The 24847-nt window shown below is 42.7% G+C and overlaps 1 protein-coding gene across 4 annotated transcripts in view; it reads left to right on the top strand.

Annotated features, from left to right (window-relative positions):
• The window catches only part of trrap (transformation/transcription domain-associated protein), a 198789-nt gene that overhangs the window by 72011 nt on the left and 101931 nt on the right, over positions 1 to 24847 (top strand). For all 4 annotated transcript variants that reach the window (XM_060939722.1, XM_060939721.1, XM_060939723.1 and 1 more), the window contains exons 23-36: positions 616 to 815; positions 969 to 1186; positions 1297 to 1494; positions 4698 to 4958; positions 5256 to 5417; positions 6759 to 6855; positions 8826 to 8947; positions 11626 to 11796; positions 11913 to 11981; positions 15769 to 15888; positions 16016 to 16135; positions 16269 to 16433; positions 16536 to 16717; positions 16804 to 17002. In XM_060939722.1, coding sequence (XP_060795705.1) covers positions 616 to 815; positions 969 to 1186; positions 1297 to 1494; positions 4698 to 4958; positions 5256 to 5417; positions 6759 to 6855; positions 8826 to 8947; positions 11626 to 11796; positions 11913 to 11981; positions 15769 to 15888; positions 16016 to 16135; positions 16269 to 16433; positions 16536 to 16717; positions 16804 to 17002 — 2284 coding nt within the window. The remainder of the gene's footprint in view (positions 1 to 615; positions 816 to 968; positions 1187 to 1296; positions 1495 to 4697; positions 4959 to 5255; positions 5418 to 6758; positions 6856 to 8825; positions 8948 to 11625; positions 11797 to 11912; positions 11982 to 15768; positions 15889 to 16015; positions 16136 to 16268; positions 16434 to 16535; positions 16718 to 16803; positions 17003 to 24847) is intronic.

Genomic DNA, 24847 nt, shown 5'->3' with positions numbered 1-24847 from the left:
GCCTGAGCACTTTCCCGTGACTCAAAAAGCACCAGCAGTTTCCCGACATCGCGCGAGCAGAGGGCGAACTCTGTTGTACCAACTTCGACCTGGCATAACTCCCAAAGTACTGAACAGATCTTAACGAGAGAAATTTCTTTGGAAAGCAGGAGATTATAAGTTTTTTTTTTTTTTGTTTGTTTTTTTAATTTATTTATTTATTTTTTTAATAATAGTATTCATGATAGAAAATATTCAAGCGTTAAGCGAAGACGGATTTAGAAACTTTGATGAGTGTCTGCACATGCAATTTTCACAGCACAGCCAGCGAGCGTCTGATACGCCTAAATATAGTAAGATTCAAATTCTCCTCCCAGAGAAGAGCTGCTCATCTCTGAAGGCAGAGTTTATTTTTGTAGCATGTTATCGAGTCGTCAGCTGTGTAGGTGTGTGAGACAGATTCCCGTTATAAGTGAATGTCGAGTCGATCAGTTTCTCAGTACAGGTAAATGTAATGCGTAAATTCTTTTAATTGGTGATCATGTATGTACTGCAGATGTGATGGAGACGAAGCTGAAAGATTTAATGGTATATTGCTCTCGGCTTGACCAGTGCATTAAATACCTTTTCTTGTAGCTTTACAGAGAAATGGATCCCCAATGTAATCATTTCCCACCGGTACAAGGCCCAGGACACACCTGCACGCAAGACGTTTGAACAGGCCCTGACCGGCGCCTTCATGTCTGCGGTCATTAAAGATCTGCGTCCCAGTGCTCTGCCTTTCGTAGCCAGTCTCATCCGCCATTACACCATGGTGGCTGTAGCTCAGCAGTGTGGTATGTACGACCCTGTATTCCTTCTGCAGTGGCCATAAGCTGTCTTTTTACTTCACAGTAAAGAACAGCGTCGGCACTTGTTGTGTGTGGTTTTTTTTGTTTTGTTTTTTGTTTTTTTTTTGGTCCCCTTCAACTTGGTTTTTAATGTCGTAGGTCCTTTCCTGCTGCCGTGCTACCAGCTAGGCAGCCAGCCAAGTACTGCTATGTTCCACAGCGAGGAGAATGGCTCTAAAGGAATGGATCCCTTGGTGTTGATCGACGCCATTGCCATTTGTATGGCGTACGAGGAGAAAGAGCTGTGTAAAATTGGCGAAGTCGCCCTGGCCGTCATTTTTGATGTCGCTAGCATTATCTTGGGCTCCAAAGAAAGGGTGAGTCTTTTCTTTCTGCTGCACACAACTTGACCCACTTCAAGCCAAATGACTGCTGATATTTGCTAAAGCAATTTCCTGAGTTAAAGTGGAGTGTTTGTTCCTGCCAGGCGTGCCAGCTGCCACTCTTTTCCTACATCGTGGAGCGTCTGTGCGCATGTTGCTACGAGCAGGCTTGGTATGCCAAGCTCGGTGGAGTGGTGTCTATTAAGTTCCTCATGGAGAGGCTGCCACTTATTTGGGTGCTGCAGAACCAACTGACCTTCCTCAAGGCTCTGCTGTTTGTCATGATGGACCTCACTGGTGAGGTAGGAACGCAGTCACGGTGTCTGTCCTCCATGTTTCTGTTCTTGAAGCTTTTCCTAGAGGACGGTGTCTGTCCCTGCAGCATCATCCACAAGTGGAGGCACCAGCTTCGCTCCACCTAAAAGCTGTTGCCTCCTGTTTTTGCAGCCGCACCTCATCTCGGTGCATTTCTGTCACAAAACCGCTGGTTCTCGGTTATTAAAACTGAATTATCCAGAACCAGCAACGTGTGACGTCAGGGGCTTTAGCATTTTGTTTCCGTGTCAACTCAAATTATTTTTTGACTACCATTTATAAAGTGTATGAGCTGTGGGTGGATTTGAAGATTTTTATTCAGAAATGTAAAATAAATACTTCCACTAAGAGTCAGTGTTACGATGGAGATGTATGTGTTATTTACCAGCTGGGAGGTCCGTATCGTGAAATACCGTGACCGAGGTCTTGAAAGTACTGACCAAGGCCGAGGTCACGGTATTTCACCATACAGACCGACCTTAAGCTGGTAAATAATTTTTTATATATATATATATATATATATATATATATATATATATATATATATATATATATATATATATTTTTTTTTTTTTTCTTGACCAAATTCTAACAGAAAACGAGAGCGCCCGAAAGGGAAAACCGAGCCAAGCCGCCATTTTGAATCCTCATTCACGGCTGTAATGCAAATGGCTTCCTCCTCGGTATACAAGTGCACTTCCATGGCAGGAAAAAAACTACATTTTGCCGCCTATGTAGTCCCCTATTTATACAAATAGGAGTCATTCAGGATTCAGCCATGTTTTTGCTCGGCGTTAGCAAGTTACAGGTTTTTAGCTTTCTCCTGAAATGTTTTCGTCTTCCTCAGGGTAGTAAAACTTGCTTTCGCTGTAAACACTGTCGTTATCACTATCCATGCTGTAAAATTAATGCTATTCTCCTGAGAAATGCTGGCAAAAATTTATAAGAGTTTTGATAATCTTATAAATAATTCTTATTTTAAAAAAAAAAAGATAAATGTTGGCAAAAAATGCTACCATGTTTGTTGTGAATGAGTGAGTCGCCAGAGGTCCGTACTGTAACTGGGATCCGTACCGTAGGATATGGGCCCGCTTGCCAGTCAATCAGAGCGCAGGATTTGGACTGTGAAAAAAATAGTGTTGTATTAAGCATTATACCCCAAGCTGTTGAATTCTGTTTGGTCAGATTCATTTTCTAGAACAGTGGCCACACTGACAGTTGTGCTGGCCGCAAGGCAAGTCACAGGTCTATATTAATGTGCTCAGTCTAATGTTATTGTTTTTAAGTACCGTAACAGGGACTTGTATGTCACATGCTGTGTATATAATCTAAACCCGTCCTTGTATTAATGTTTGTTTTATACAGTATAAGTGGTAACCGAAATTTTTGTGATGGTTCCATAATATTTAATTGAACTATGAATGAATACAACCCCGATTCCAAAAAAGTTGGGACAAAGTACAAATTGTCAATAAAAACGGAATGCAATGATGTGGAAGTTTCAAAATTCCATATTTTATTCAGAATAGAACATAGATGACACATCAAATGTTTAAACTGAGAAAATGTATCATTTAAAGAGAAAAATTAGGTGATTTTCAATGTCATGACAACAACACATCTCAAAGTTGGGACAAGGCCATGTTTCCCACTGTGAGACATCCCCTTTTCTCTTTACAACAGTCTGTAAACGTCTGGGGACTGAGGAGACAAGTTGCTCAAGTTTAGGGATAGGAATGTTAACCCATTCTTGTCTAATGTAGGATTCTAGTTGCTCAACAACTGTTGTCTTAGGTCTTTTTTTTCGTATCTTCCGTTTTATGATGCGCCAAATGTTTTCTATGGGTGAAAGATCTGGACTGCAGGCTGGCCAGTTCAGTACCCGGACCCTTCTTCTACGCAGCCATGATGCTGTAATTGATGCAGTAGGTGGTTTGGCATTGTCATGTTGGAAAATGCAAGGTCTTCCCTGAAAGAGACGTCGTCTGGATGGGAGCATATGTTGCTCTAGAACCTGGATATACCTTTCAGCATTGATGGTGTCTTTCCAGATGTGTAAGCTGCCCATGCCACACGCACTAATGCAACCCCATACCATCAGAGATGCAGGCTTCTGAACTGAGCGCTGATGACAACTCGGGTCGTCCTTCTCCTCTTTAGTCCGAATGACACGGCGTCCCTGATTTCCATAAAGAACTTCAAATTTTGATTCGTCTGACCACAGAACAGTTTTCCACTTTGCCACAGTCCATTTTAAATGAGCCTTGGCCCAGAGAAGACGTCTGCGCTTCTGGATCGTGTTAGATACGGCTTCTTCTTTGAACTATAGAGTTTTAGCTGGCAACGGCGGATGGCATGGTGAATTGCGTTCACAGATAATGTTCTCTGGAAATATTCCTGAGCCCATTTTGTGATTTCCAATACAGAAGCATGCCTGTATGTGATGCAGTGCTGTCTAAGGGCCCGAAGATCACGGGCACCCAGTATGGTTTTCCGGCCTTGACCCTTACGCACAGAGATTCTTCCAGATTCTCTGAATCTTTTGATGATATTATGCACTGTAGATGATGTGTTCAAACTCTTTGCAATTTTACACTGTCGAACTCCTTTCTGATATTGCTCCACTATTTGTCGGCGCAGAATTAGGGGGATTGGTGATCCTCTTCCCATCTTTACTTCTGAGAGCCGCTGCCACTCCAAGATGCTCTTTTTATACCCAGTCATGTTAATGACCTATTGCCAATTGACCTAATGAGTTGCAATTTGGTCCTCCAGCTGTTCCTTTTTTGTACCTTTAACTTTTCCAGCCTCTTATTGCCCCTGTCCCAACTTTTTTGAGATGTGTTGCTGTCATGAAATTTCAAATGAGGCAATATTTGGCATGAAATTTCAAAATGTCTCACTTTCGACATTTTGATATGTTGTCTATGTTCTATTGTGAATACAATATCAGTTTTTGAGATTTGTAAATTATTGCATTCTGTTTTTATTTACAATTTGTACTTTGTCCCAACTTTTTTAGAATCGGGGTTGTAAATAGTATGATGTGGTGTTCTTGAATTGATGAAAAAAATGTATCCACTGACAAATTATTCGAATGTGGAATAAAATACTTGCACCATTATGGGAAAATCCGTACCGACACCAGTTGGTAAACAGTAACCTGAAGTATTGACATGATGTTTCACAGGTATCTAATGGTGCAGTCGCCATGGCGAAGACCACTCTGGAGCAGCTGCTGGTGCGCTGTGCCACTCCACTGAAGGAGGAGGAGAAGACTGAGGAGTTGCTGATTGCACAGGACAAGTCCTTTCACATGGTCACTCATGACCTGGTGCGCGAGGTCACCTCACCCAACTCCACTGTGCGCAAGCAAGCCATGCACTCGCTGCAGGTTCTGGCCCAAGTTACCGGCAAGAGCGTCACCATCATCATGGAGCCTCACAAAGAGGTGGGTTTGAGTGGTGTACCATCAGGTCTGCGAGTGATGACTTTTCCATCCACTTTGTTTTGTTCACACTGAGGAATCTACATGATTGATTGAAATGTAGCTGGAGTATGAAATGGGGGGAACCTTGTATTGTGTGTTGCAAAGCCGCCGGATAATAAAAGCAGTAAACGTAACCGAAGACAAACGGCGCTGAGGATATAACCTCTCACAACTTGTTCCAAAGAGAAACCCATAAATGATTGTATGCCTTCACATGTAATCTAAGGAAGCTTAAGAATGATGTTTGTTTGCTATCAGGTGCTTCAGGATATGGTTCCTCCTAAGAAGCACCTTCTTCGTCACCAGCCTGCCAATGCTCAGATAGGGCTGATGGAAGGGAACACGTTCTGCACGACGCTGCAGCCTCGCCTCTTCACCATGGATCTCAGTGTAGTCGAGCACAAGGTCTTCTACACTGAGGTACGCTCAGTGCACTCTCGCAATACAGAGTGCCAGAAATCTCAATCTCTCTCTCTCTCTCTCTCTCTCACAGTGGAACTATCCACACTTGGTATTAAAGGAGAATTAAAGTCATTCTTAAACTTGCTTTGTTTCTTAATTAACGTGTTATTCAATTAAGTCAAGTCAACTTTATTGTCAAGTATGCTATACATGCTCAACATACAGCACAGATGAAATATCAGTCCTCTCTGACCCACGGTGCAAACTGGCAATGCAATAAATAAAAATAGAATAATTGAAAAAAAAAACAAAACACAGTATAAACACTCTAGATAGGAACTAGACAGACTAAACACCCAAACAATATAAACAGAATAAATAAACAGGTATAAACACTAGATAAGAACAAGACAGACTAAACACTCAGACAATATAAACAGTATAAACACTCTAGATATGAACTGGACTAAACACTCAAGTTATTAAAACTTAAGTTTTCGGTTTTAGTAACCTTATGTTGTGACTCGTATTGGCAACTAATTGCAATTAAATATTATACTTATCGGCCTATTCGGTTTTCAGCCATGTTTAATTTACTTTGTCTGGTCCACGGCAGGCGTCGCTTATCCGCCGCCATTCTGAAAACTGTTTTCCAAACGGAATATTGCACAAAAACAAGTTTAAATGACGATTACTGCCTACTTTTTTTCCCAAACTTTCCTGATTTGCTATCAAAACAAACACAACTTCCGGCTTGATTACATCAGCATTCGAAAGAGGGCGCGCGCGTCTTTTGACGACGTTGGCAGATGTTGGTCGCTTTGATTTCCGCTGTACGTTTTACTTCCGTCCTACAATGTCTCGCACAGGTCTCAACCAATCTCGTTTACAGCCAATGCTTTGACATATGGACTGATGTATATTACAGAGCATATTTCAGACACTCGTAACTTGCTGTAGCAGCGACAAAATAGTGATCAAAAATGCATTCTGATATTTCATAAAATTAGAGAAATAGAATTTTGATGATTTTAAAAAAACTTGCCTTCAGTTCTCCTTTAATAGAACTGTCTTATAGAAGTAGCAGTGCTGTGTAAAGCAATTCTTGCTCATCTTTATCCACTGCATTCCTGTTGATTTAAAATACAGTAACTGTCCTTAAACTTTTGATGCATCTGTTTACTTGAATACCTTTTGCCCAGTACGACTCAGTTATTATTTTTGGTCGTCTCATACATGCTACTAAAGGATTAGAGGTTCAGCATTTACTATATAGAGTGGTGGTTTTTTTTTTGGGGGGGGGGATGGTCCTTGTTACAGGTGCTTTTTCCTTGAGCAGTGTGTTTGTGTCTTGTGTAGTTGTTGAATCTGTGTGAGGCCGAAGATGCAGCACTTATGAAGTTGCCCTGCTACAAGAGTCTGCCTTCTCTGGTGCCTTTGCGCATCGCTGCACTCAGTATGTATTTCACTTTCTGCTAATGAAGTCAAATTGTAACGGAGTAAAGAGGTGCTGCTTGTACTATGTGTGGCAGAATGACAAAATTTCAATAAGATATAAAATCAATAAAATTTTACAAATACAGTGGTGCTTGAAGGTTTGCGAACCCTTTAGAATTTTCTATATTTCTGCATAAATATGACCTAAAACATGTTCAGATTTTCATACAAGTCCTAAAAGTAGATAAAGAGAACCCAGTTAAACAAATGAGACAAAAATATATTATACTTGGTCATTTATTTATTGAGGAAAATGATCCAATATTACATATCTGTGAGTGGCAAAAGTATGTGAACCTTTGTTTTCAGTATCTGGTGTGACCCCCTTGTGCAGCAATAACTGCAACTAAACGTTTGCAGTAACTGTTGATCAGTCCTGCACACCGGCTTGGAGGAATTTTAGCCCATTCCTCCGTACAGAACAGCTTCAACTCTGGGATGTTGGTGGGTTTCCTCACATGAACTGCTCACTTCAGGTCCTTCCACAACATTTCGATTGGATTAAGGTCAGGACTTTGACTTGGCCATTCCAAAACATTCATTTTATTCTTTAACCATTCTTTGGTAGAACGACTTGTGTGCTTAGGGTCATTGTCTTGCTGCATGACCCACCTTCTCTTGAGATTCAGTTCATGGACAGATGTCCTGACATTTTCCTTTAGAATTCACTGGTATAATTCAGAACTCATTGTTCCATCAATGATGGCAAGCCGTCCTGGCCCAGATGCAGCAAAACAGGCCCAAACCATGATACTACCACCACCATGTTTCACAGATGGGATAAGGTTCTTATGCTGGAATGCAGTGTTCTCCTTTCTCCAAACATAACGCTTCTTATTTAAACCAAAAAGTTCTATTTTGGTCTCATCCGTCCACAAAACATTTTTCCAATAGCCTTCTGGCTTGTCCACGTGATCTTTCGCAAACTGCAGACGAGCAGCAATGTTCTTTTTGGAGAGCAGTGGCTTTCTCCTTGCAACCCTGCCATGCACACCATTGTTGTTCAGTGTTCTCCTGATGGTGGACTCATGAACATTAACATTAGCCAATGTGAGAGAGGCCTTCAGTTGCTTAGAAGTTACCCTGGGGTCCTTTGTGACCTCGCCGACTGTTCCACACCTTGCTCTTGGAGTGATCTTTGTTGATCGACCACTCCTGGGGAGGGTAACAATGGTCTTGAATTTCCTCCATTTGTCCACAATCTGTCTGACTGTGTATTGGTGGAGTCCAAACTCTTTAGAGATGGTTTTGTAACCTTTTCCAGCCTGATGAGCATCAACAACGCTTTTTCTGAGGTCCTCAGAAATCTCCTTTGTTCGTGCCATGATACACTTCCACAAACGTGTTGTGAAGCTCAGACTTTGATAGATCCCTGTTCTTTAAATAAAACAGGGTGCCCACTCACACCTGATTGTCATCCCATTGATTTGAAAACACCGGACTCTAATTTCACCTTCAAATTACCTGCTAATCCTAGAGGTTCACATACTTTTGCCACTCTCAGATATGTAATATTGGATCATTTTCCTCAATAAATAAATGACCAAGTATAATATTTTTGTCGCATTTGTTTAACTGGGTTCTCTTTATCTACTTTTAGGACTTGGGTGAAAATCTGACGTTGTTTTAGGTCATATTTATGCGGAAATATAGAAAATTCTAAAGGGTTCACAAACTTTCAAGCACCACTGTATCATGACATTCACAGCTGTCTGTTATCACTCGGCTTACAGCCATATAATTTATATTATTATTATTTTTTTTATCTGTTGACCCGAGTTCAGCGATATCCAGCAGGTTTTCCCAAACCGTGTATTGGGCCACGTTAAGAATTTCAAGAGTTGCGAACTTCCCATGAACATTAAGACGCATCTTGCATAAACTATTTCGTGTGTGTGTGTGTGTGTGTGTGTGTGTGTGTTTGTTCAGATGCTTTGGCAGCCTGTAACTACCTGCCCCAGTCCAGGGAGAAGATTATTGCAGCACTCTTCAAGGCCCTGAACTCAACCAACAGTGAGCTGCAGGAGGCTGGGGAGGCCTGCATGAGAAAGGTCAGCTCTCTCACACCACTGTTCTTCTTTTATTCCCCTTTCTCTGCATCTCTCCCTGCCGTGCTGCCACTAATGAGTTCTGCCTGGAACAATCAATACAGGATAGAGTGAGGCAGGCGGTGAGGAAAATGAATGTGGCTGCGATGCATCATCTTGCTATGGAAGACTGGTCTGGGCTTTATTAGAGTGGCCTTTCTTCCGTTAATGGAGATACACCAGGCTTTGAGTTTTTCTGCTCCGCTGTTGACAGGAGACTGAAAGGCAGCATGCTGTTTTTGTGTAGCATGATACCGCTGTAGAATAAACTCGCATTTCTCCTCTTTTAAGAAGTCCCACGCATCACTTTGGGTAATGATGTATATCTTTGCTATAACACATTGTTATGAGGTGTTGGTTAAATCAGTCGCAGTAATATACCTGATGCTGCATTGGATTTGTCATCATATTCCAAATTCGATACATCTGCTTCTCAATGAAGCGTTCATGGATCCATTTGACACTCTGAAACAATCAAGCAAAAGATGGACTTTTTTTCTTTGCATATTTTGTATTAGAATGAGCTGAATTGTCAATATCGTTAATCTTTTTTTTTTTTTTTTTTTTTGTAGTTGCTTGGGTTTGATAAATAGGTTCAATAACGTGAGCAATAAGATGCATCTTCTACTTATTGACATTCTCAGAAGAAAAATGTTTGGTTGGAACGTGGTATTTAAACAGGGCGCCACGGTGGTGCACTGGTTAGCCCTGTCGCCTCACAGCACGAAGGTTCTGGGTTTGAACCTGGTGACCAACTGGGACCTTTCTTTGTGGAGTTTGCATGTTCTCCTCGTGCCTGCTCCAGTTTCCTCCCACAGTCCAAAGGCATGCAGATTAGTTTAGTTCTGTGCTCGCCCTGCGATTGTATTGGCAGCCCATCCAGGGTGTCCCCAACCTCTCGCCTGACGTCACCTGGGATTGGATCCAGCTTTCCCGTGACCCATAGTGGATAAGTGTTGTATGAAATGAGTGTGTTTAAACATGATACTCTTCCTGGGACATGCTTGTGAAAGCCATCAGCTACACACATGCCCCTTTTCCACCAGAGCAGTTCCAGGGCTGGTTCAGGGCCAGTGCTTAGTTTGGAACTGGGTTTCTGTTTCCACTGACAAAGAACTGGCTCTGGGGCCAGAAAAACCGGTTCCAGGCTAGCACCAACTCTCTGCTGGGCCAGAGGAAAGAACCGCTTACATCAGCAGGAGGGGGGGGCGGAGTTGTTAAGACCAACAACAATAACAAGACCGCGAAAGATCGCCATTTTTAAGCGACGAGAGGCAGCAGCTGTACAAACGTGAAGTCATCCATTTTTATTGTTGTTGCTGCTGCTGCTTCCATGTTGTTGTTGCTTCGATATTCGTGCCAAGGTTTATGCAAACGTAGCGACGTAACTGACGTATACAACGATGTAATGACGTGGCTTCCCTTAGCACCGCGAGCTATGGAAAAGCAAACTGGTTCTCAGCTGGCTCGCAAGTTGAACGAGTTGTGAACCAGCACCGGCCCCGAACCAGCCCTGGAACTGATTTGGTGGAAAAGGGGTAACAATGGCTAAGGTGTTGTCCGACTGACAAAATAATTTATTTATTTATTTATTTATTTTTTTTTAACTGGGTGCATTAATTAGTGTTTGCAGATTATTCTCTTTAAAAAAATGACAGACGGGTAGAAACATACTGGTATTAACTATGCGACATTACTGATTCGTTTTGCCCGTTTTTAATACCATCTCAATATCGAACTCTTTTGCCCAGCCGGCAGCTTCATAAAAGGGGACATCTTATGAAAAGCTCCACTTTTTTTTTTTCTCTTTTTTCTTCGCTGCTTGTGCACATATATTTGGGAGCCTACCAACCCACAATCTCTGAAATAAAGACACCCAGTCAGTTTCTTTTGGGCTGCCTATTTCAGAAAACGTGATTCAAGAAGCCGTTCAGATTTGGCTCCTTTTTCGGTGTCTCAAGGTTTACGAGCTCATTAGAATTATACCGCCCATCATCTGAACATCTCCACTTAGGGCTTGAGAACTGCCTTTGTGAATAAATATTCAGGAGGAAAGTGCTACCTGATTGCGTAGCACAGGAGGGGATGAGGTTGGTGAGGAGTGGCTCATTATCATTTAAAGGAACAGGCACTCGTATTGGACATTTTGAAGCGGCCTGTTTAGATACACCGGTGAGTGGCCTAGCGGTTAGCGTGTCCGCCTCTTGATCAGGAGATCGTGAGTTCGACTCACGGTCAGGTCATACCAAAGACCATCATAAAAATGGTGCCTACTGCCATCTGGCAAGGCACGCTGCAATACCGATGTGAGTGGGGAGTCAAACTCTGGCGGTTACCAGAGGACTAGGCCCCCACTGTAACCCTAGCTATGTAATAATAGGCGAGAGGCCGAGGGCTACGAAACGGAGATCGACGCTGCCAAACACGCCATGTATGGTGCAGGAAGGAGTTTGACTGTTTAGATAGGGTGAGAAGGGAGCTGTGGTGCTTTGACCAAAGATATTTCATTAAGATCTCGGGGAACTGTCAACTTGTTAAAAAATTTAAAAAAAAGGGTATAATATGCTGATTTTAACTGTAAGTGCATCTCTGTGTGGCTTCATCTGGGTTTTTATTTTTTTTCTCTTTCTCTTCCCCTCCAGTTCTTGGAGGGAGCCACCATTGAAGTGGACCAGATCCACACTCACATGCGGCCTCTGCTGATGATGCTGGGAGATTATCGCAGTCTGACTCTGAATGTGGTAAACAGACTCACCTCTGTCACAAGACTCTTCCCCAACTCGTTCAACGACAAGTTCTGCGACCAGATGATGGTGAGTTCCAGGCACATAACAAGACCTTTCGATTAATCAAGCTCATTGTCACTTATTCTGAAACGTCAAGACGGACGCATCGCATCCGCGTAACCTCTCGGCTTTGTTTCTCTCAGCAACACTTGAGGAAATGGATGGAGGTGGTGGTGCTCACTCATAAAGGTGGCCAACGCAGTGACGGCAGTGTAAGTGTGAGCGAGTTTCTTTTTGCTTGCGTTACGGTTCAGCAGGGCTGAGTGAGCTTGCTGTTGGGAGTCAGTGCTGACTTTTGGTGTCGGGGGGTTACTATGACCTTCAAATTTTTCCAAATGCAGATATTTTTGAGTGATTTTTCAGCTTTAGCTCAAGCGTCTGCAGTCAGCATTGTAGCCCTCTTCGAGCAGCGCTGTGCATAACGAGAGTGGGAGCAGAGGCCTGGGGTGTCTGCATTGTGTTCTGCCCTCGAACAGCTCACTCAAATATGAGGTGCAGTGGCCGTATTACAATCAATGATTAATTAGGCGCCAGACTCCCAAGGGTGGGCTTGCTAACAAGCCTCTGCGCACTGGATCCTTGTTATCTGTTGGGCAGATAACCTTGTAGAGGAGAGAAAAGGTGAGAGGATGGAACCTCCTCTATAACAGACGTTCTTTGTGACATTCTTTGCACACACTCCCTCTTTCCTCTAAACATACAGTGGGGCAAAAAAGTATTTAGTCAGCCACCAATTGTGCAAGTTCTCCCACTTAAAAAGATGAGAGAGGCCTGTAATTTTCACCATAGGTACACTTCAACTATGAGAGACAAAATGAGAAGAAAAAAAAATCCAGAAAATCACACTGTCTGATTTTTAAAGAATTTATTTGCAAATTATGGTGGAAAATAAGTATTTGGTCAAGTAACAAAAGTTCATCTCAATACTTTGTTATATACCCTTTGTTGGCAATGACAGAGGTCAAACGTTTTCTGGAAGTCTTCACAAGGTTTTCACACACTGTTGCTGGTATTTTGGCCCATTCCTCCATGCAGATCTCCTCTAGAGCAGTGATGTTTTGGGGCTGTCGCTGGACAACACGGACTTTCAGCTCCCTCCAAAGATTTTCTGTGGGGTTGAGATCTGGAGACTGGCTAGGCCACTCCAGGACCTTGAAATGCTTCTTACGAAGCCACTCCTTCGTTGCCCGGGCGGTGTGTTTGGGATCATGGTCATGCTGAAAGACCCAGCCATGTTTCATCTTCAATGCCCTTGCTGATGGAAGGAGGTTTTCACTCAAAATCTCACGATACATGGCCCCATTCATTCTTTCCTTTACACGGATCAGTCGTCCTGGTCCCTTTGCAGAAAAACAGCCCCAAAGCATGATGTTTCCACCCCCATGCTTCACAGTAGGTATGGTGTTCTTTGGATGCAACTTAGCATTCTTTCTCCTCCAAACATGACAAGTTGAGCTTTTAGCAAAAAGTTCTATTTTGGTTTCATCTGACCATATGACATTCTCCCAGTCCTCTTCTGGATCATCCAAATGCTCTCTAGCAAACTTCAGACGGGCCTGGACATGTACTGGCTTAAGCAGGGGGACACGTCTGGCACTGCAGGATTTGAGTCCCTGGCGGTGTAGTGTGTTACTGATGGTAGCCTTTGGTACTTTGGTCCCAGCTCTCTGCAGGTCATTCACTAGGTTCACCCGTGTGGCTCTGGGATTTTTGCTCACCGTTCTTGTGATCATTTTGACCCCACGGGGTGAGATCTTGCGTGGAGCCCCAGATCGAGGGAGATTATCAGTGGTCTTGTATGTCTTCCATTTTCTACTAATTGCTCCCACAGTTGATTTCTTCACACCAAGCTGCTTACCTATTGCAGATTCAGTCTTTCCCAGCCTGCTGCAGGTCTACAATTTTGTTTCTGGTGTCCTTTGACAGCTCTTTGGTCTTGGCCATAGTGGAGTTTGGAGTGTGACTGTTTGAGGTTGTGGACAGGTGTCTTTTATACTGATAACGAGTTCAAACAGGTGCCATTAATACAGGTAACGAGTGGAGCACAGAGGAGCCTCTTAAAGAAGTTGTTACAGGTCTGTGAGAGCCAGAAATCTTGCTTGTTTGTAGGTGACCAAATACTTATTTTACCGAGGAATTTGCCAATTAATTCATTAAAAATCCTACAATGTGATTTCCTGGATTCTTTCCCCCCATTCTGTCTCTCATAGTTGAAGTGTACCTATGATGAAAATTACAGGCCTCTCTCATCTTTTTAAGTGGGAGAACTTGCACAATTGGTGGCTGACTAAATACTTTTTTGCCCCACTGTATTGTAATTACATGCAAATTGGCCCTCTGCACCTGCAACCCAGGGGGCGGGGCTCAGGATGCTGAACTGGGAGGAGTGCAACAGGATGGATGATGTTTGTTTGTTTTTTCTAAATATCTTCACCCTTTTGTGTCATGAGTAGGGCTGGGTTCAAGAGATCGATCCACAATCCGATATCGATTCGCGTTCAAAAAATACGAGATCGATTCAAAAATGTGTGGATCGATCTCTTCCAGGTGGCTATAGGCACTATTTTCTCGACCGCGCAAGGACCGCTATAAAAAGCGGGTGCTGGCAAACGAAACCGAAACTTAAGAACGCGAGATGTCTGAAGCTGCACGGCTAAAATCACCGCCTGGCCTGAAAGCTGATGTATGGCATTACTTTGGACTCAAACGTTACGAGGACAGAGACGAAGTCGACAGAACAAAAGCATTGTGCAAACTGTGCCACATAGAGGTAAAATATAGTGGCAATACAACCAATCTCCGCTACCACTTATCCAGGCGCCACGCCGACACAGTTTCAGCTAAACCTGCGGCGAATCAAACTGCACTGGAGAAGGCAGTTAAATTACATGCACAAACGCACATGGGGCTGTTCCTGTCAATGGGGACAGTTTTTACTTTAAAGTGACAATCCAGCAATATCTAAGTAGATCAATATCGAATCGCGGATCGAATCGGATCGTGACCTTATGAATCGGAATCGAATCGATCCAGGAAATCTGGATCGATTCCCAGCCCTAGTCATGAGACAGTTTAGAACTTCTGTATCATTAGAATTTTTAGATCCACTCAGTCCCCGTGTCTTCACGACCAGCCTAATCCACTCATTTGGTCGACATGTCGCATCCCTTCTTCGCATCTCCTTTCATTTTCGGACCTCAGCCACCCCTCCATCATTTAATGTTCTTCACTGCTGTCCTGTCACTCACTGCTTTTGCTGATTGTGTCCCCGTTATTCTCTTGTTCCGGAGCAGCCTGCCATGGAGGGTGTGGAGGTGAGATGGTGCTGTGTTGGGAGGCGTTTCTGCCTGTGCTCGTGCTTCTTTTTCTCTTTGTGCTGATGGAGTGCTCTGTAACCGTGCCTCTGTGTCTGTGGTGTCGTGTTTGATTTTTGAGTATCACCTTTGTCCTATGCTCGTCCGTTTCAAGTCTAGACTTAGTCAATGTTGAGCGAAGTATTCCGACAGCTGATTGGTAGTAAGGATTTTAAGTATACATGTACTGAACTAGGATATTTTTCAAGGTGGTTTTACATCTTGCGTAAACATTTAATGGGCTGTAAAGGGGCTTGAGGCGCTTTAAAGTGCCAGGCTTTTTGAAGCTCCAGTGCTAGAATGCCTGGGAAAATAGCCCTTCCTTTCACCCGAGTGCACAGTGCCCTAGATCAGCAAGAAGCATTTCTTGTGTAGTTCTTTAAAACAAGCCAAATTACTAAACTGTTCATAACCGTCCAGGGATCTTGATTTGGAAACATCTGGAAAAAATGTATTTTTATTTATTTATTTTTACTTTACTTCATAGTCAGTCTTTACCATATTCATTGTTTTAAAAATATAAATCCCTCTGTTTTGTTCCTGAGGATTTTCCCCAGTTTTCCTCGCTGTTCAGTCTGTACCATGGGTCGTAATTTTTGTGTACAAATTACTCTCAATTATTATTATTTTTTTTGGTTCCATATAGGAGATGAAGATCTGCTCAGCCATCATAAACCTCTTTCATTTGATCCCGGCTGCTCCTCAGACCCTGGTCAAACCCCTGCTGGAGGTAGTGATGAAGACTGAGCGAGCTATGCTAATTGAGGTACAGGGTTTGTTTTTTTTTTTTTAAATCCAGACTGAGCTTCATGGAAAAGCTCAAACCGTTGATTCGTCTATGTTTGTCATCTTGGGCAACAGCCAGATGATCTTTTCTGTGTGTCCCCGTTAAGGCGGGGAGTCCTTTCCGAGAGCCGCTCATCAAGTTCCTGACACGTCATCCGTCCCAGACAGTGGAACTGTTCATGATGGAGGCCACACTGAATGACCCACAGTGGAGCCGCATGTTCATGGTTATTATTATTATTAATTTTATTTATTTATTTATTTATTTATTTTTGAGCGTTTTTGCTTATAAGCACTTATTCATGTTGGGAATGGCATACGGTTGAATCATTTGCTGACTTGATAAACCTCCTGTTTCAGAGTTTCTTGAAGCACAAAGATGCCAAGCCTCTCCGAGACGTCCTGGCCTCAAACCCGAGCCGATTTGTCCCCCTGCTGGTTCCTGCAGGCACTCCAGGTACAGTGCGGCCTGGCTCACCCTCTACCAGCACGGCTCGCCTAGACCTGCAGTTCCAGGCCATTAAGGTGAACAAACGTCGTGGGCCATTATTCTCGTCATTCCACATTAATCCAAAGAGTGACACTTCAGTACAGGACAGCAGCGTAACTATTTCTCTTCTGTCTTAGATCATAAGCATCATAGTGAAGAATGATGAAGGCTGGCTGGCTGGCCAGCACTCTTTGGTCAGCCAGCTAAGGCGTGTCTGGGTCAGCGAGGCCTTCCAGGAGCGTCACCGTAAAGACAACATGGCTGCGACTAACTGGAAGGAGCCTAAATTGCTGGCCTACTGCCTGCTCAGCTATTGCAAGTATGACCGAAATATTGATCAGTCATATGGCTGTGCAGAAATTTGGCCAAATTTGGCTGTTGACCGAGTCTTTGTTGCTTCATCAGGCGCAACTACTCTGAGATCGAGCTGCTGTTCCAGCTGCTGCGGGCCTTCACTGGCCGCTTCCTGTGCAACATGACCTTCCTAAAGGAGTACATGGAGGAAGAGATTCCAAAGAACTACAGCATTGCACACAAACGAGCGCTCTTCTTCCGCTTCGTGGAATTCAATGACCCGCAGTTTAACGATGAGCTCAAAGCCAAGGTGAGACACCTTTTGGGAATGTGTAAAGGTGCTGTGATTTGGGAGAAACTTTTTCACAGAAGGTTAAAAATCTTTGGTTAAAGCAGACACGCAGAACTTTTATTTTTAAATACATTTCTGAGTGGATAGTATCTCCATCCTTGACTCTTGTATGCTGCATAAATGGGAATAAAAAAAATTATATATTTTTGAGAGTTAAAATCGACCGCAAAGTTGCCGTTCGAGCTGCCCCGCTGAGCCAGCCAGCCCGGAGTGCGTGACGTCACAGCGGGAACCGGTTTTAAGGCCGAGGCCTTTGACAGCTATACTGTAGACCAAAGTCATATAAATAAAAATTTCTGGTGAAAGTAAGAAATAGCGTTACTGACTTGCTCAACTAAGACTGATTTGACTTCACTGATTGTGGGTTGGGCGGCACGGTGGTGTAGTGGTTAGTGCTGTCGCCTCACAGCAAGAAGGTCCTGGGTTCGAGCCCCGGGGCCGGCGAGGGCCTTTCTGTGTGGAGTTTGCATGTTCTCCCCGTGTCCGCGTGGGTTTCCTCCGGGTACTCCGGTTTCCCCCACAGTCCAAAGACATGCAGGTTAGGTTAACTGGTGACTCTAAATTGACCGTAGGTGTGAATGTGAGTGTGAATGGTTGTCTGTGTCTATGTGTCAGCCCTGTGATGACCTGGCGACTTGTCCAGGGTGTACCCCGCCTTTCGCCCGTAGTCAGCTGGGATAGGCTCCAGCTTGCCTGCGACCCTGTAAAAAGGATAAAGCGGCTAGAGATAATGAGATGAGATGAGATTGTGGGTTGACTCTCATTAAAACAGGATAGGTGTTATAACTTATGCAACATACATGTACATGCATGCATTTTCACTGATAAAACGTAAAAGGCTCATTAAATAATCAGATGAACTGAGACAATCACATTCTGAAGCAAATTAAATAATCTTATACCGGGAACTTAAACACACAATACAAGTTACATGTATTAATCTAAATGCAGGTAAACAAGGTTTTTTTTTTTGTTTGTTTGTTTTTGTTTTTTATCCAAATGAGAGTCGGAGTTTACCCGTCTGTGTTCTCGCTTCTTGAAGGCCGATCTTGTGGCCGATTTTGTTTTGAAACAATCTGACTTTTTCAGTTCTTCATTCAGTTCTCTGTTCATTCGCTTCTTCCACATAACGGTGAGATGGCAGCAATATCCAGTTTAGAAATCAGACGGCTGCTCCACTCATTCTTTATTCTGTCCATATGGAGTACTCCGCCATTACTGCTCGGCTTTACGTCCCTGGTTTTAACAACAACCGCAGGGAGGTCACCGCCCGAGCGATATGTCCCGTCCCGGGTTTTACCAACAACCCTCGGCTCACTCCGGGAGGACTGGTGCAACTAAACTTTGCTTTTTAAAAATAAATAAATAAAACACACTTTCCTTTTCTTGTAGTTTTATTTTTCTTTAATTGTTGGGACTGCACCCTCTTTCAATACGGGCTTATAGCCAACACTCCTCAACAGATCAGAGGTCTCGTACGAGTCTTCAGTAAAATGTGCAGAGCAGAGGAGAGACCACTTCATAGGCGTCCAATGTGTCCATGAACTTCTCGCAAAACGCGTCCAAATCTTTGCAGTTTGAACATTCTTGGGCCATGAATGCAACGTAAATCCACCTTCTGTTGTGTTGCTGCACCTGCCAGCAACACATCTACGTGGCATAGTGATAAATTAGCTCAAAATGGAGGATCGGAGTTGCAGTCAGCTCTGTGTTTTAGTATAGCGGAAATGGCGATGAGACCGATAGACTTCCTGCTGTGACGTTACAGACGTTGAGGTCATTCACTCAGACCGCTACCTATATAAATCACTTTTAATCGTAAAAATTACTATATTAGATTTATTGTTAACACTTAAAACTATTCCTGTGCCATTCTTGAGGTCTCAAGGCGTTTATAAACAAAAAGTGAGGCCATGGTTCTGCGTACATGCTTTAAGTATAATACGGGACTGAATTTCCAAGGTTCAGGAATTGGATTAAAAAAAAATCACTTGACAAACTCTCAAACTTGTGAAAGTCTGATCTGGCTCAACTTTGCTATGACACTTTTTTTTTCCCCCCCCCTCCCTGTATTAGTTGGAGCTTATTTGGGGGTGTGACTGATTTTATGACATGGATGAGCGTTCCCATGCAGCAAAAACACGAGCTCTGTGCTTAATTAGAGGCAAAAGGGCTGAGGCATGAGCTGAGAACGTGCTTCTGTCATGCTACCTGAGCATAATCCTGTATTTGAGAGACCCTGCTTAATTTACATGGACTAAAGCAGGCAGGAAGCTTTTATCTTGGACAAACTCTGCTTTGCTCCCAGAGGCGCTGCATCTACACACCTACAGCTCTCTGGAGAGTACGACTGAATATTTCTCTGGAAAAATTGCACAGCTTTGGATACGATTTTGTGTAATTAGACGTCAAGACTACAGTTAGAGGAAGTTTGTTTAACACTGGTGTTCGGGTTCGATGAGCAGATTCAGACAATCAGTGAATGATGCCTCAGTGACCCATTTCAGTGTCAACATTTATCCATGTAAATATATCTGCTGCAATGTTTTTTTTTTTATGAAGCCTTTCAAGATGGACTATCTTCAGCGTCCTTTGATTTAATTCTCCTTTTACGCACTGCGATTTTTGCTCATTTAGCCATCACCCCACTCCTACAACTCTGCATATCGTACCCATGTTTCACCTCCTGCCAGTCTGCATCCAAATCGCTGCCACTAAAAGTGCACGCAGAGATGTTTTTCGAGAGTAGACACAGCAACACGTTTTATAACACGCTGCTGGTTTCGAGTGGTATTCTCTGTGGGTTTTGTGGCGAATGTGTAGACGGGTGTCTGTGTTTAGCGGCTGTGCGCTGCCATAATAGATAGCGTGTAATGGAGTCTGCGCTGCTCCATCACTCATGCTAACGGTGTAGGGGCTCATTAGGGCGAGGGATAATGAAGGCACACCTGCAGCCCTGCGGCCTGCCTGATACCAGCACCGTACGTACCGTCATTTATTTTGCACGCACGCCAACACAACAAAAACACACATTCAGCAGCCACTATTAAACAACACCGCGCAGTCAGCCGACACAGCCAGTTTTTGTCTCACCTGCAGAGACGGACAAAGCCGGGTTTGCCCACTGGACTGAATTACCCTGGGGGACGAGTAGACATAATTATTGATCACTTTCTCTAATGGGATATGTCTCAGCTCAAGTGGTGCTGCCAGATGCTTTTCTGTAAGGGCTTAATGAGAGAGTTGAGAGCGCCGAGGCGCTTGAGAGTTTAGAAATGACATTAGTGGGGTGTATGTGGTTTTTAATTTTTTTTTTTTTTTGTGTATATATACACTGCCTTGCAAAAGTATTCATACCCCTTGAACTTTTTCACATTTTTCCACCTTACAACCACGAACTTAAGTTTTGGGGTTTTTTTTAATTGAGATTTTATGTGATAGACCAACACAGAGTAGCACGTAATTGTGAAGTGAAACGAAAATGATAAATGGTCTTCAAAATTTTAAACAAATAAAAATCTGAAAAATGTGGTGTGCATTAGTATTCAGCCCCCCTGCGTCAATACTTTGTAGAGCCACCTTTTGCTGCAATTACAGCTGCAAGTCTTTTGTGGTATGTCTCTACCAGCTTTGCACATCTAGACACTGAAATTTTTGCCTATTCTTCTTTGCAAAATAGCTCAAGCTCAGCCAGATTGGATGGAGAGCATCTGTGAACAGCAATTTTCAAGTCTCGCCACAGATGCTCAATGGGATTTAGGTCTGGACTTTGACTGGGCCATTCTAACACATGAATATTCTTTGATCTAAACCATTCCATTGTAGCTCTGGCTGTATGTTTAGGGTCATTGTCTTGCTGGAAGGTGAATCTCCTTCCCAGTCTCAAGTCTTTTGCAGCCTCCAACAGGTTTTCTTCCAGGATTGCCCTGTATTTAGCTCCATCCATCTTCCCATCAACTCTGACCAGCTTCCCTGTCCCTGCTGAAGAAAAGCATCCCATAGCATGATGCTGCCACCACCATGTTTCACAGTGGGGATGGTGTGTGCAGGGTGATGAGCAGTGTTAGTTTTCCGCCACACATAGCGCTTTGCATTTAGGCCAAAAAGTTCAACTTTGGTCTCATCTGACCAAAACACCTTCTTCCACATGTTTGCTGTGTCCCCTACATGGCTTCTTATGCCTGTCTTTCAACAATGGCTTTCTTCTTGCCACTCTTCCAAAAAGGCCAGATTTGTGGAGTGTACGACTTATAGTTGTCCTGTGCACAGATTCTCCCACCTGAGCTGTGGATTTCTGCAGCTCCTCCAGAGTGATCATGGGCCTCTTGGCTGCTTCTCTGACCAGTGCTCTCCTTGCTCGCTCTGTCAGTTTAGGTGGACGGCCATGTCTTGGTAGGTTTGCAGTTGTGCCATACTTTTTTCCATTTTTGAATGATGGATTGAACATTTGCTTCTTGATATGTTCAGAGCTTGGGATATTTTTTTATAACCTAACCCTGCTTTAAACTTCTCCAGAAGTTTATCCCTGACCTGTCTGGTGAGTTCTTTGGTCTTCATGATGCTGTTTGTTCTTCAGTGTTCTCTAACAAACCACTGAGGCCTTCACAGAACAAGTGTATTTATGCTGAGAGTAAATTACACACAGTAGGACTCTATTAACGAATTAGATGACTTCTGAAGGCAATTGATTGCACTGGATTGTATTTAGAGGTATCAGAGGACAGGGGGCTGAATACTAATGCACACCACATTTTTTTTCAGATTTTTATTTTTATTTTTTTAATTTTGAAGACCATTTATCATTTTCATTTCACTTCACAATTATGTGCTACTCTGTGTTGGTCTATCACATAAAATCTCAATAAAAAACTTAAGTTTGTGGTTGTAAGGTGGAAAAATGTGAAAAAGTTCAAGGGGTATGAATACTTTTTCAAGGGTGTGTGTGTATATGTATGTGTATATATATGTGTGTGTGTGTGTGTGTGTGTGTGTATATATGTGTGTGTGTGTGTGTGTGTATATGTATATATATATATATATATATATATATATATATATATATATATATATATATATATATATATATATAATGTGTATCTCAGGGTTCTAACTAGTCCAAAATATTAGCGTAGTGGCATCAGTCATAACGGCTGGGGGTTCGGCCCTGAAAGCTCATGAGTTTTACGGGCTCGGAGATGCATTCTAGTGCATTTCCTGACACTTGCAGGACTCCCTGAAAGTCACTCATTTTTGATAATATTAATAGACACATGTGAAAATTTAAAATTCAATCCAAATTGCTTGATACTGGTTTCATTGAATTCACTACTGAATGCTGAACAGCATACTTTTTTACAGAATTAAAGTACAGTACGTTTATCCGTTCTTGAGATATGACAAATCAAAGATTGAAGAAACAGCTTAATTTTTAGAAAATTGCCATAATATTCTGTATGAGGATCACATGGTCCAAAATGGGCCTCATTAACCAATGAGATCAAGTGTTTCTCCCCCCCCCCCATTTATTTATTTTATTGTTCAAGACATTTACATGGAAATTGACAGGCACGCACTGTAGACGGTTGTATACTGAATACAAAATTTGAAAAAAAAAAGAGTAAAAACCAATTATGTCGAGTACTATTTAATTAGCGTTAATTATGCTAATTAGGTTAAAGGTTTAATCGGTGTTCACAATAAAAAAAGTAATAAAATATTATTTCTAATACCCTCTTTGTGCTCTGTAGGCCTTTGTATTTCTCAAAAGTAGAGCCTAGTAGTGTTTATATTAAAGAATATAAATGATTGATTAATATTCACAGCTTTCAAGACGAACCTGGAAAAAACTGAGAGCGCCACATCCAGTAAACCATTCCAGTTAAATGAATTGAAATTGACACTCGCGTTTCTGACTTCTGGGTTTTTTTTTTTTTAATAAATATTATTCCATCCACTAAGATCTCAATATTTTTCATCAAAACAACTAGACTTTTATATTCTAAAATATTTATTTCCATGAATCAGTTTGATTTTGGGCGGCACGGTGGTGTAGTGGTTAGCGCTGTCGCCTCACAGAAAGAAGGTTCAGGGTTCGGTTTCAGTGGCCGATGGGGGCCTTTCTGTGTGGAGTTTGCATGTTCTCCCCGTGTCCGCATGAGTTTCCTCCGGGTGCGCCGGTTTCCCCCACAGTCCAAAGACATGCAGGTTAGGCTAATGTGGGACGACCTTGAGCTGAAGTGCCCTTGAGCAAGGTACTTAAAGTGCATATCACAGGTAAATTCAGGAGCAAGATCAATGTAATTCTCCTATTTGATATTAAACTTTGGTCAAATATGTGTCGCATTTTGTGCAATTTTATTTTTATTTTATTTTTTTTAACCTTGTGCAATACCAGAAAAATTCAGTTGAAATCAAACCATTTGAGGCGAATTGGTCCGCCTCTGAAAAAACTTGGCGTTTGGATTTCCCGGGAAACGTTGATTTTCGTGATGTCGCATGCGGGACGCCTCCCTCTGAATCCTACGTCAGCGCTGGTTTGTTTGAGAAAACGACCTGGTGGTTTTCTGCAAATTTCTTCGTTATCGCGTAATTATTAAAATGGTTAAGAGATGTATCGTAGGAGGGTGTAGCAACGACAATCTTGATGGGATTAGTACTCATCGTTTCCCAAAAGACCGGACAATGAGAGAGAAATGGGAGCGCTTGGTCTACACAGGCTGTGCACTGAAACCGTGCAAAGCTCGCGCAGCCTGCTGGTGCTTCCGCAGGTGATGTCACGAATCTGGCTCCAGACTCCCTTGGGATTTTTCCAGACGCGTTTTGTTATTTTTCTTTTTTTCTGCTGTAGACAGATGGCCTTGTGCAGAATTACCCTTCTGGGTGAGTGTGTAAAGGGACATTCATATAAAACAAAAAAACACGCACAGAAATTGGTCCAGAATATGCGCTTTAACCCCTGACTGCTCCCCGGGCGCTCTGGTGTGGCTGCCCACTGCTCTGAGTGTGCGCGTGTGTTCACTGCTTCAGACGGGCTAAATGCAGAGGATGAATCTCACTATGCTTGAAGTGTGCATGTGACAAAGGTTTCTTCTTGTTTCCTTTTGGGATTTGTTTTATACAAAGCTGTGGTAAAAGACTTTCGAACCAAGAGTACAGAATACATTTTTTCCCCCCTTTCATTTTTCACCACTAGCCTGTCTGTCTTAACGGGCTGTGCTTCCGAGAAAATTTCTACAGTAAGGGTTTGTTCGTGGTTTTTATCTGTTGCTTTATTTTTTTCTCCCCCACTTTGTTTCCTTCCATCTCATGTCCCTTTTGTACACTTAGACACATTACATTTTTCCTACATTTATCATTCTCCTTCCTTGAATCTGAGCAGGGGAGCCGGAGGGCAGCACAAACAGTCTAATGACGTTATTGTAATGTGCTTTCATGTCACTGTGATTTAACATCACAGAGCTGGAGACTGAACTGCCACCCATGACTCAAAGTCAGAGCTGCCACCCAGCAACAGAAGTTGCGTGGAAGCAATAAATTATCGCCTGTTCTTGACAATTTGGTCACTCCTGCAGCCTGCATCCTCGCAAGTCCAAAGTGGTTTTGATCTGTTAATTATAATGGATGTTTTGTTTATTTACAGTACTGTGACCTTTTATGGAATCAATTTTGTGCCAAAATGTTCATACAATACTTTTGAAATATCAAACAAAAACGACAAATCAAAATACAAAAAAAAGTCAATTTTTTTTTAGACTGGCAAACAAATTATTCGTGTAATCGTGCAAAATATCAGTCTATTACTCT

The sequence above is a fragment of the Neoarius graeffei genome, chromosome 14 (genome assembly GCF_027579695.1).
Source record: "Neoarius graeffei isolate fNeoGra1 chromosome 14, fNeoGra1.pri, whole genome shotgun sequence".
NCBI classification, from domain to species: domain Eukaryota; kingdom Metazoa; phylum Chordata; class Actinopteri; order Siluriformes; family Ariidae; genus Neoarius; species Neoarius graeffei.
This window is presented reverse-complemented; position numbering and strand designations above follow the sequence as displayed.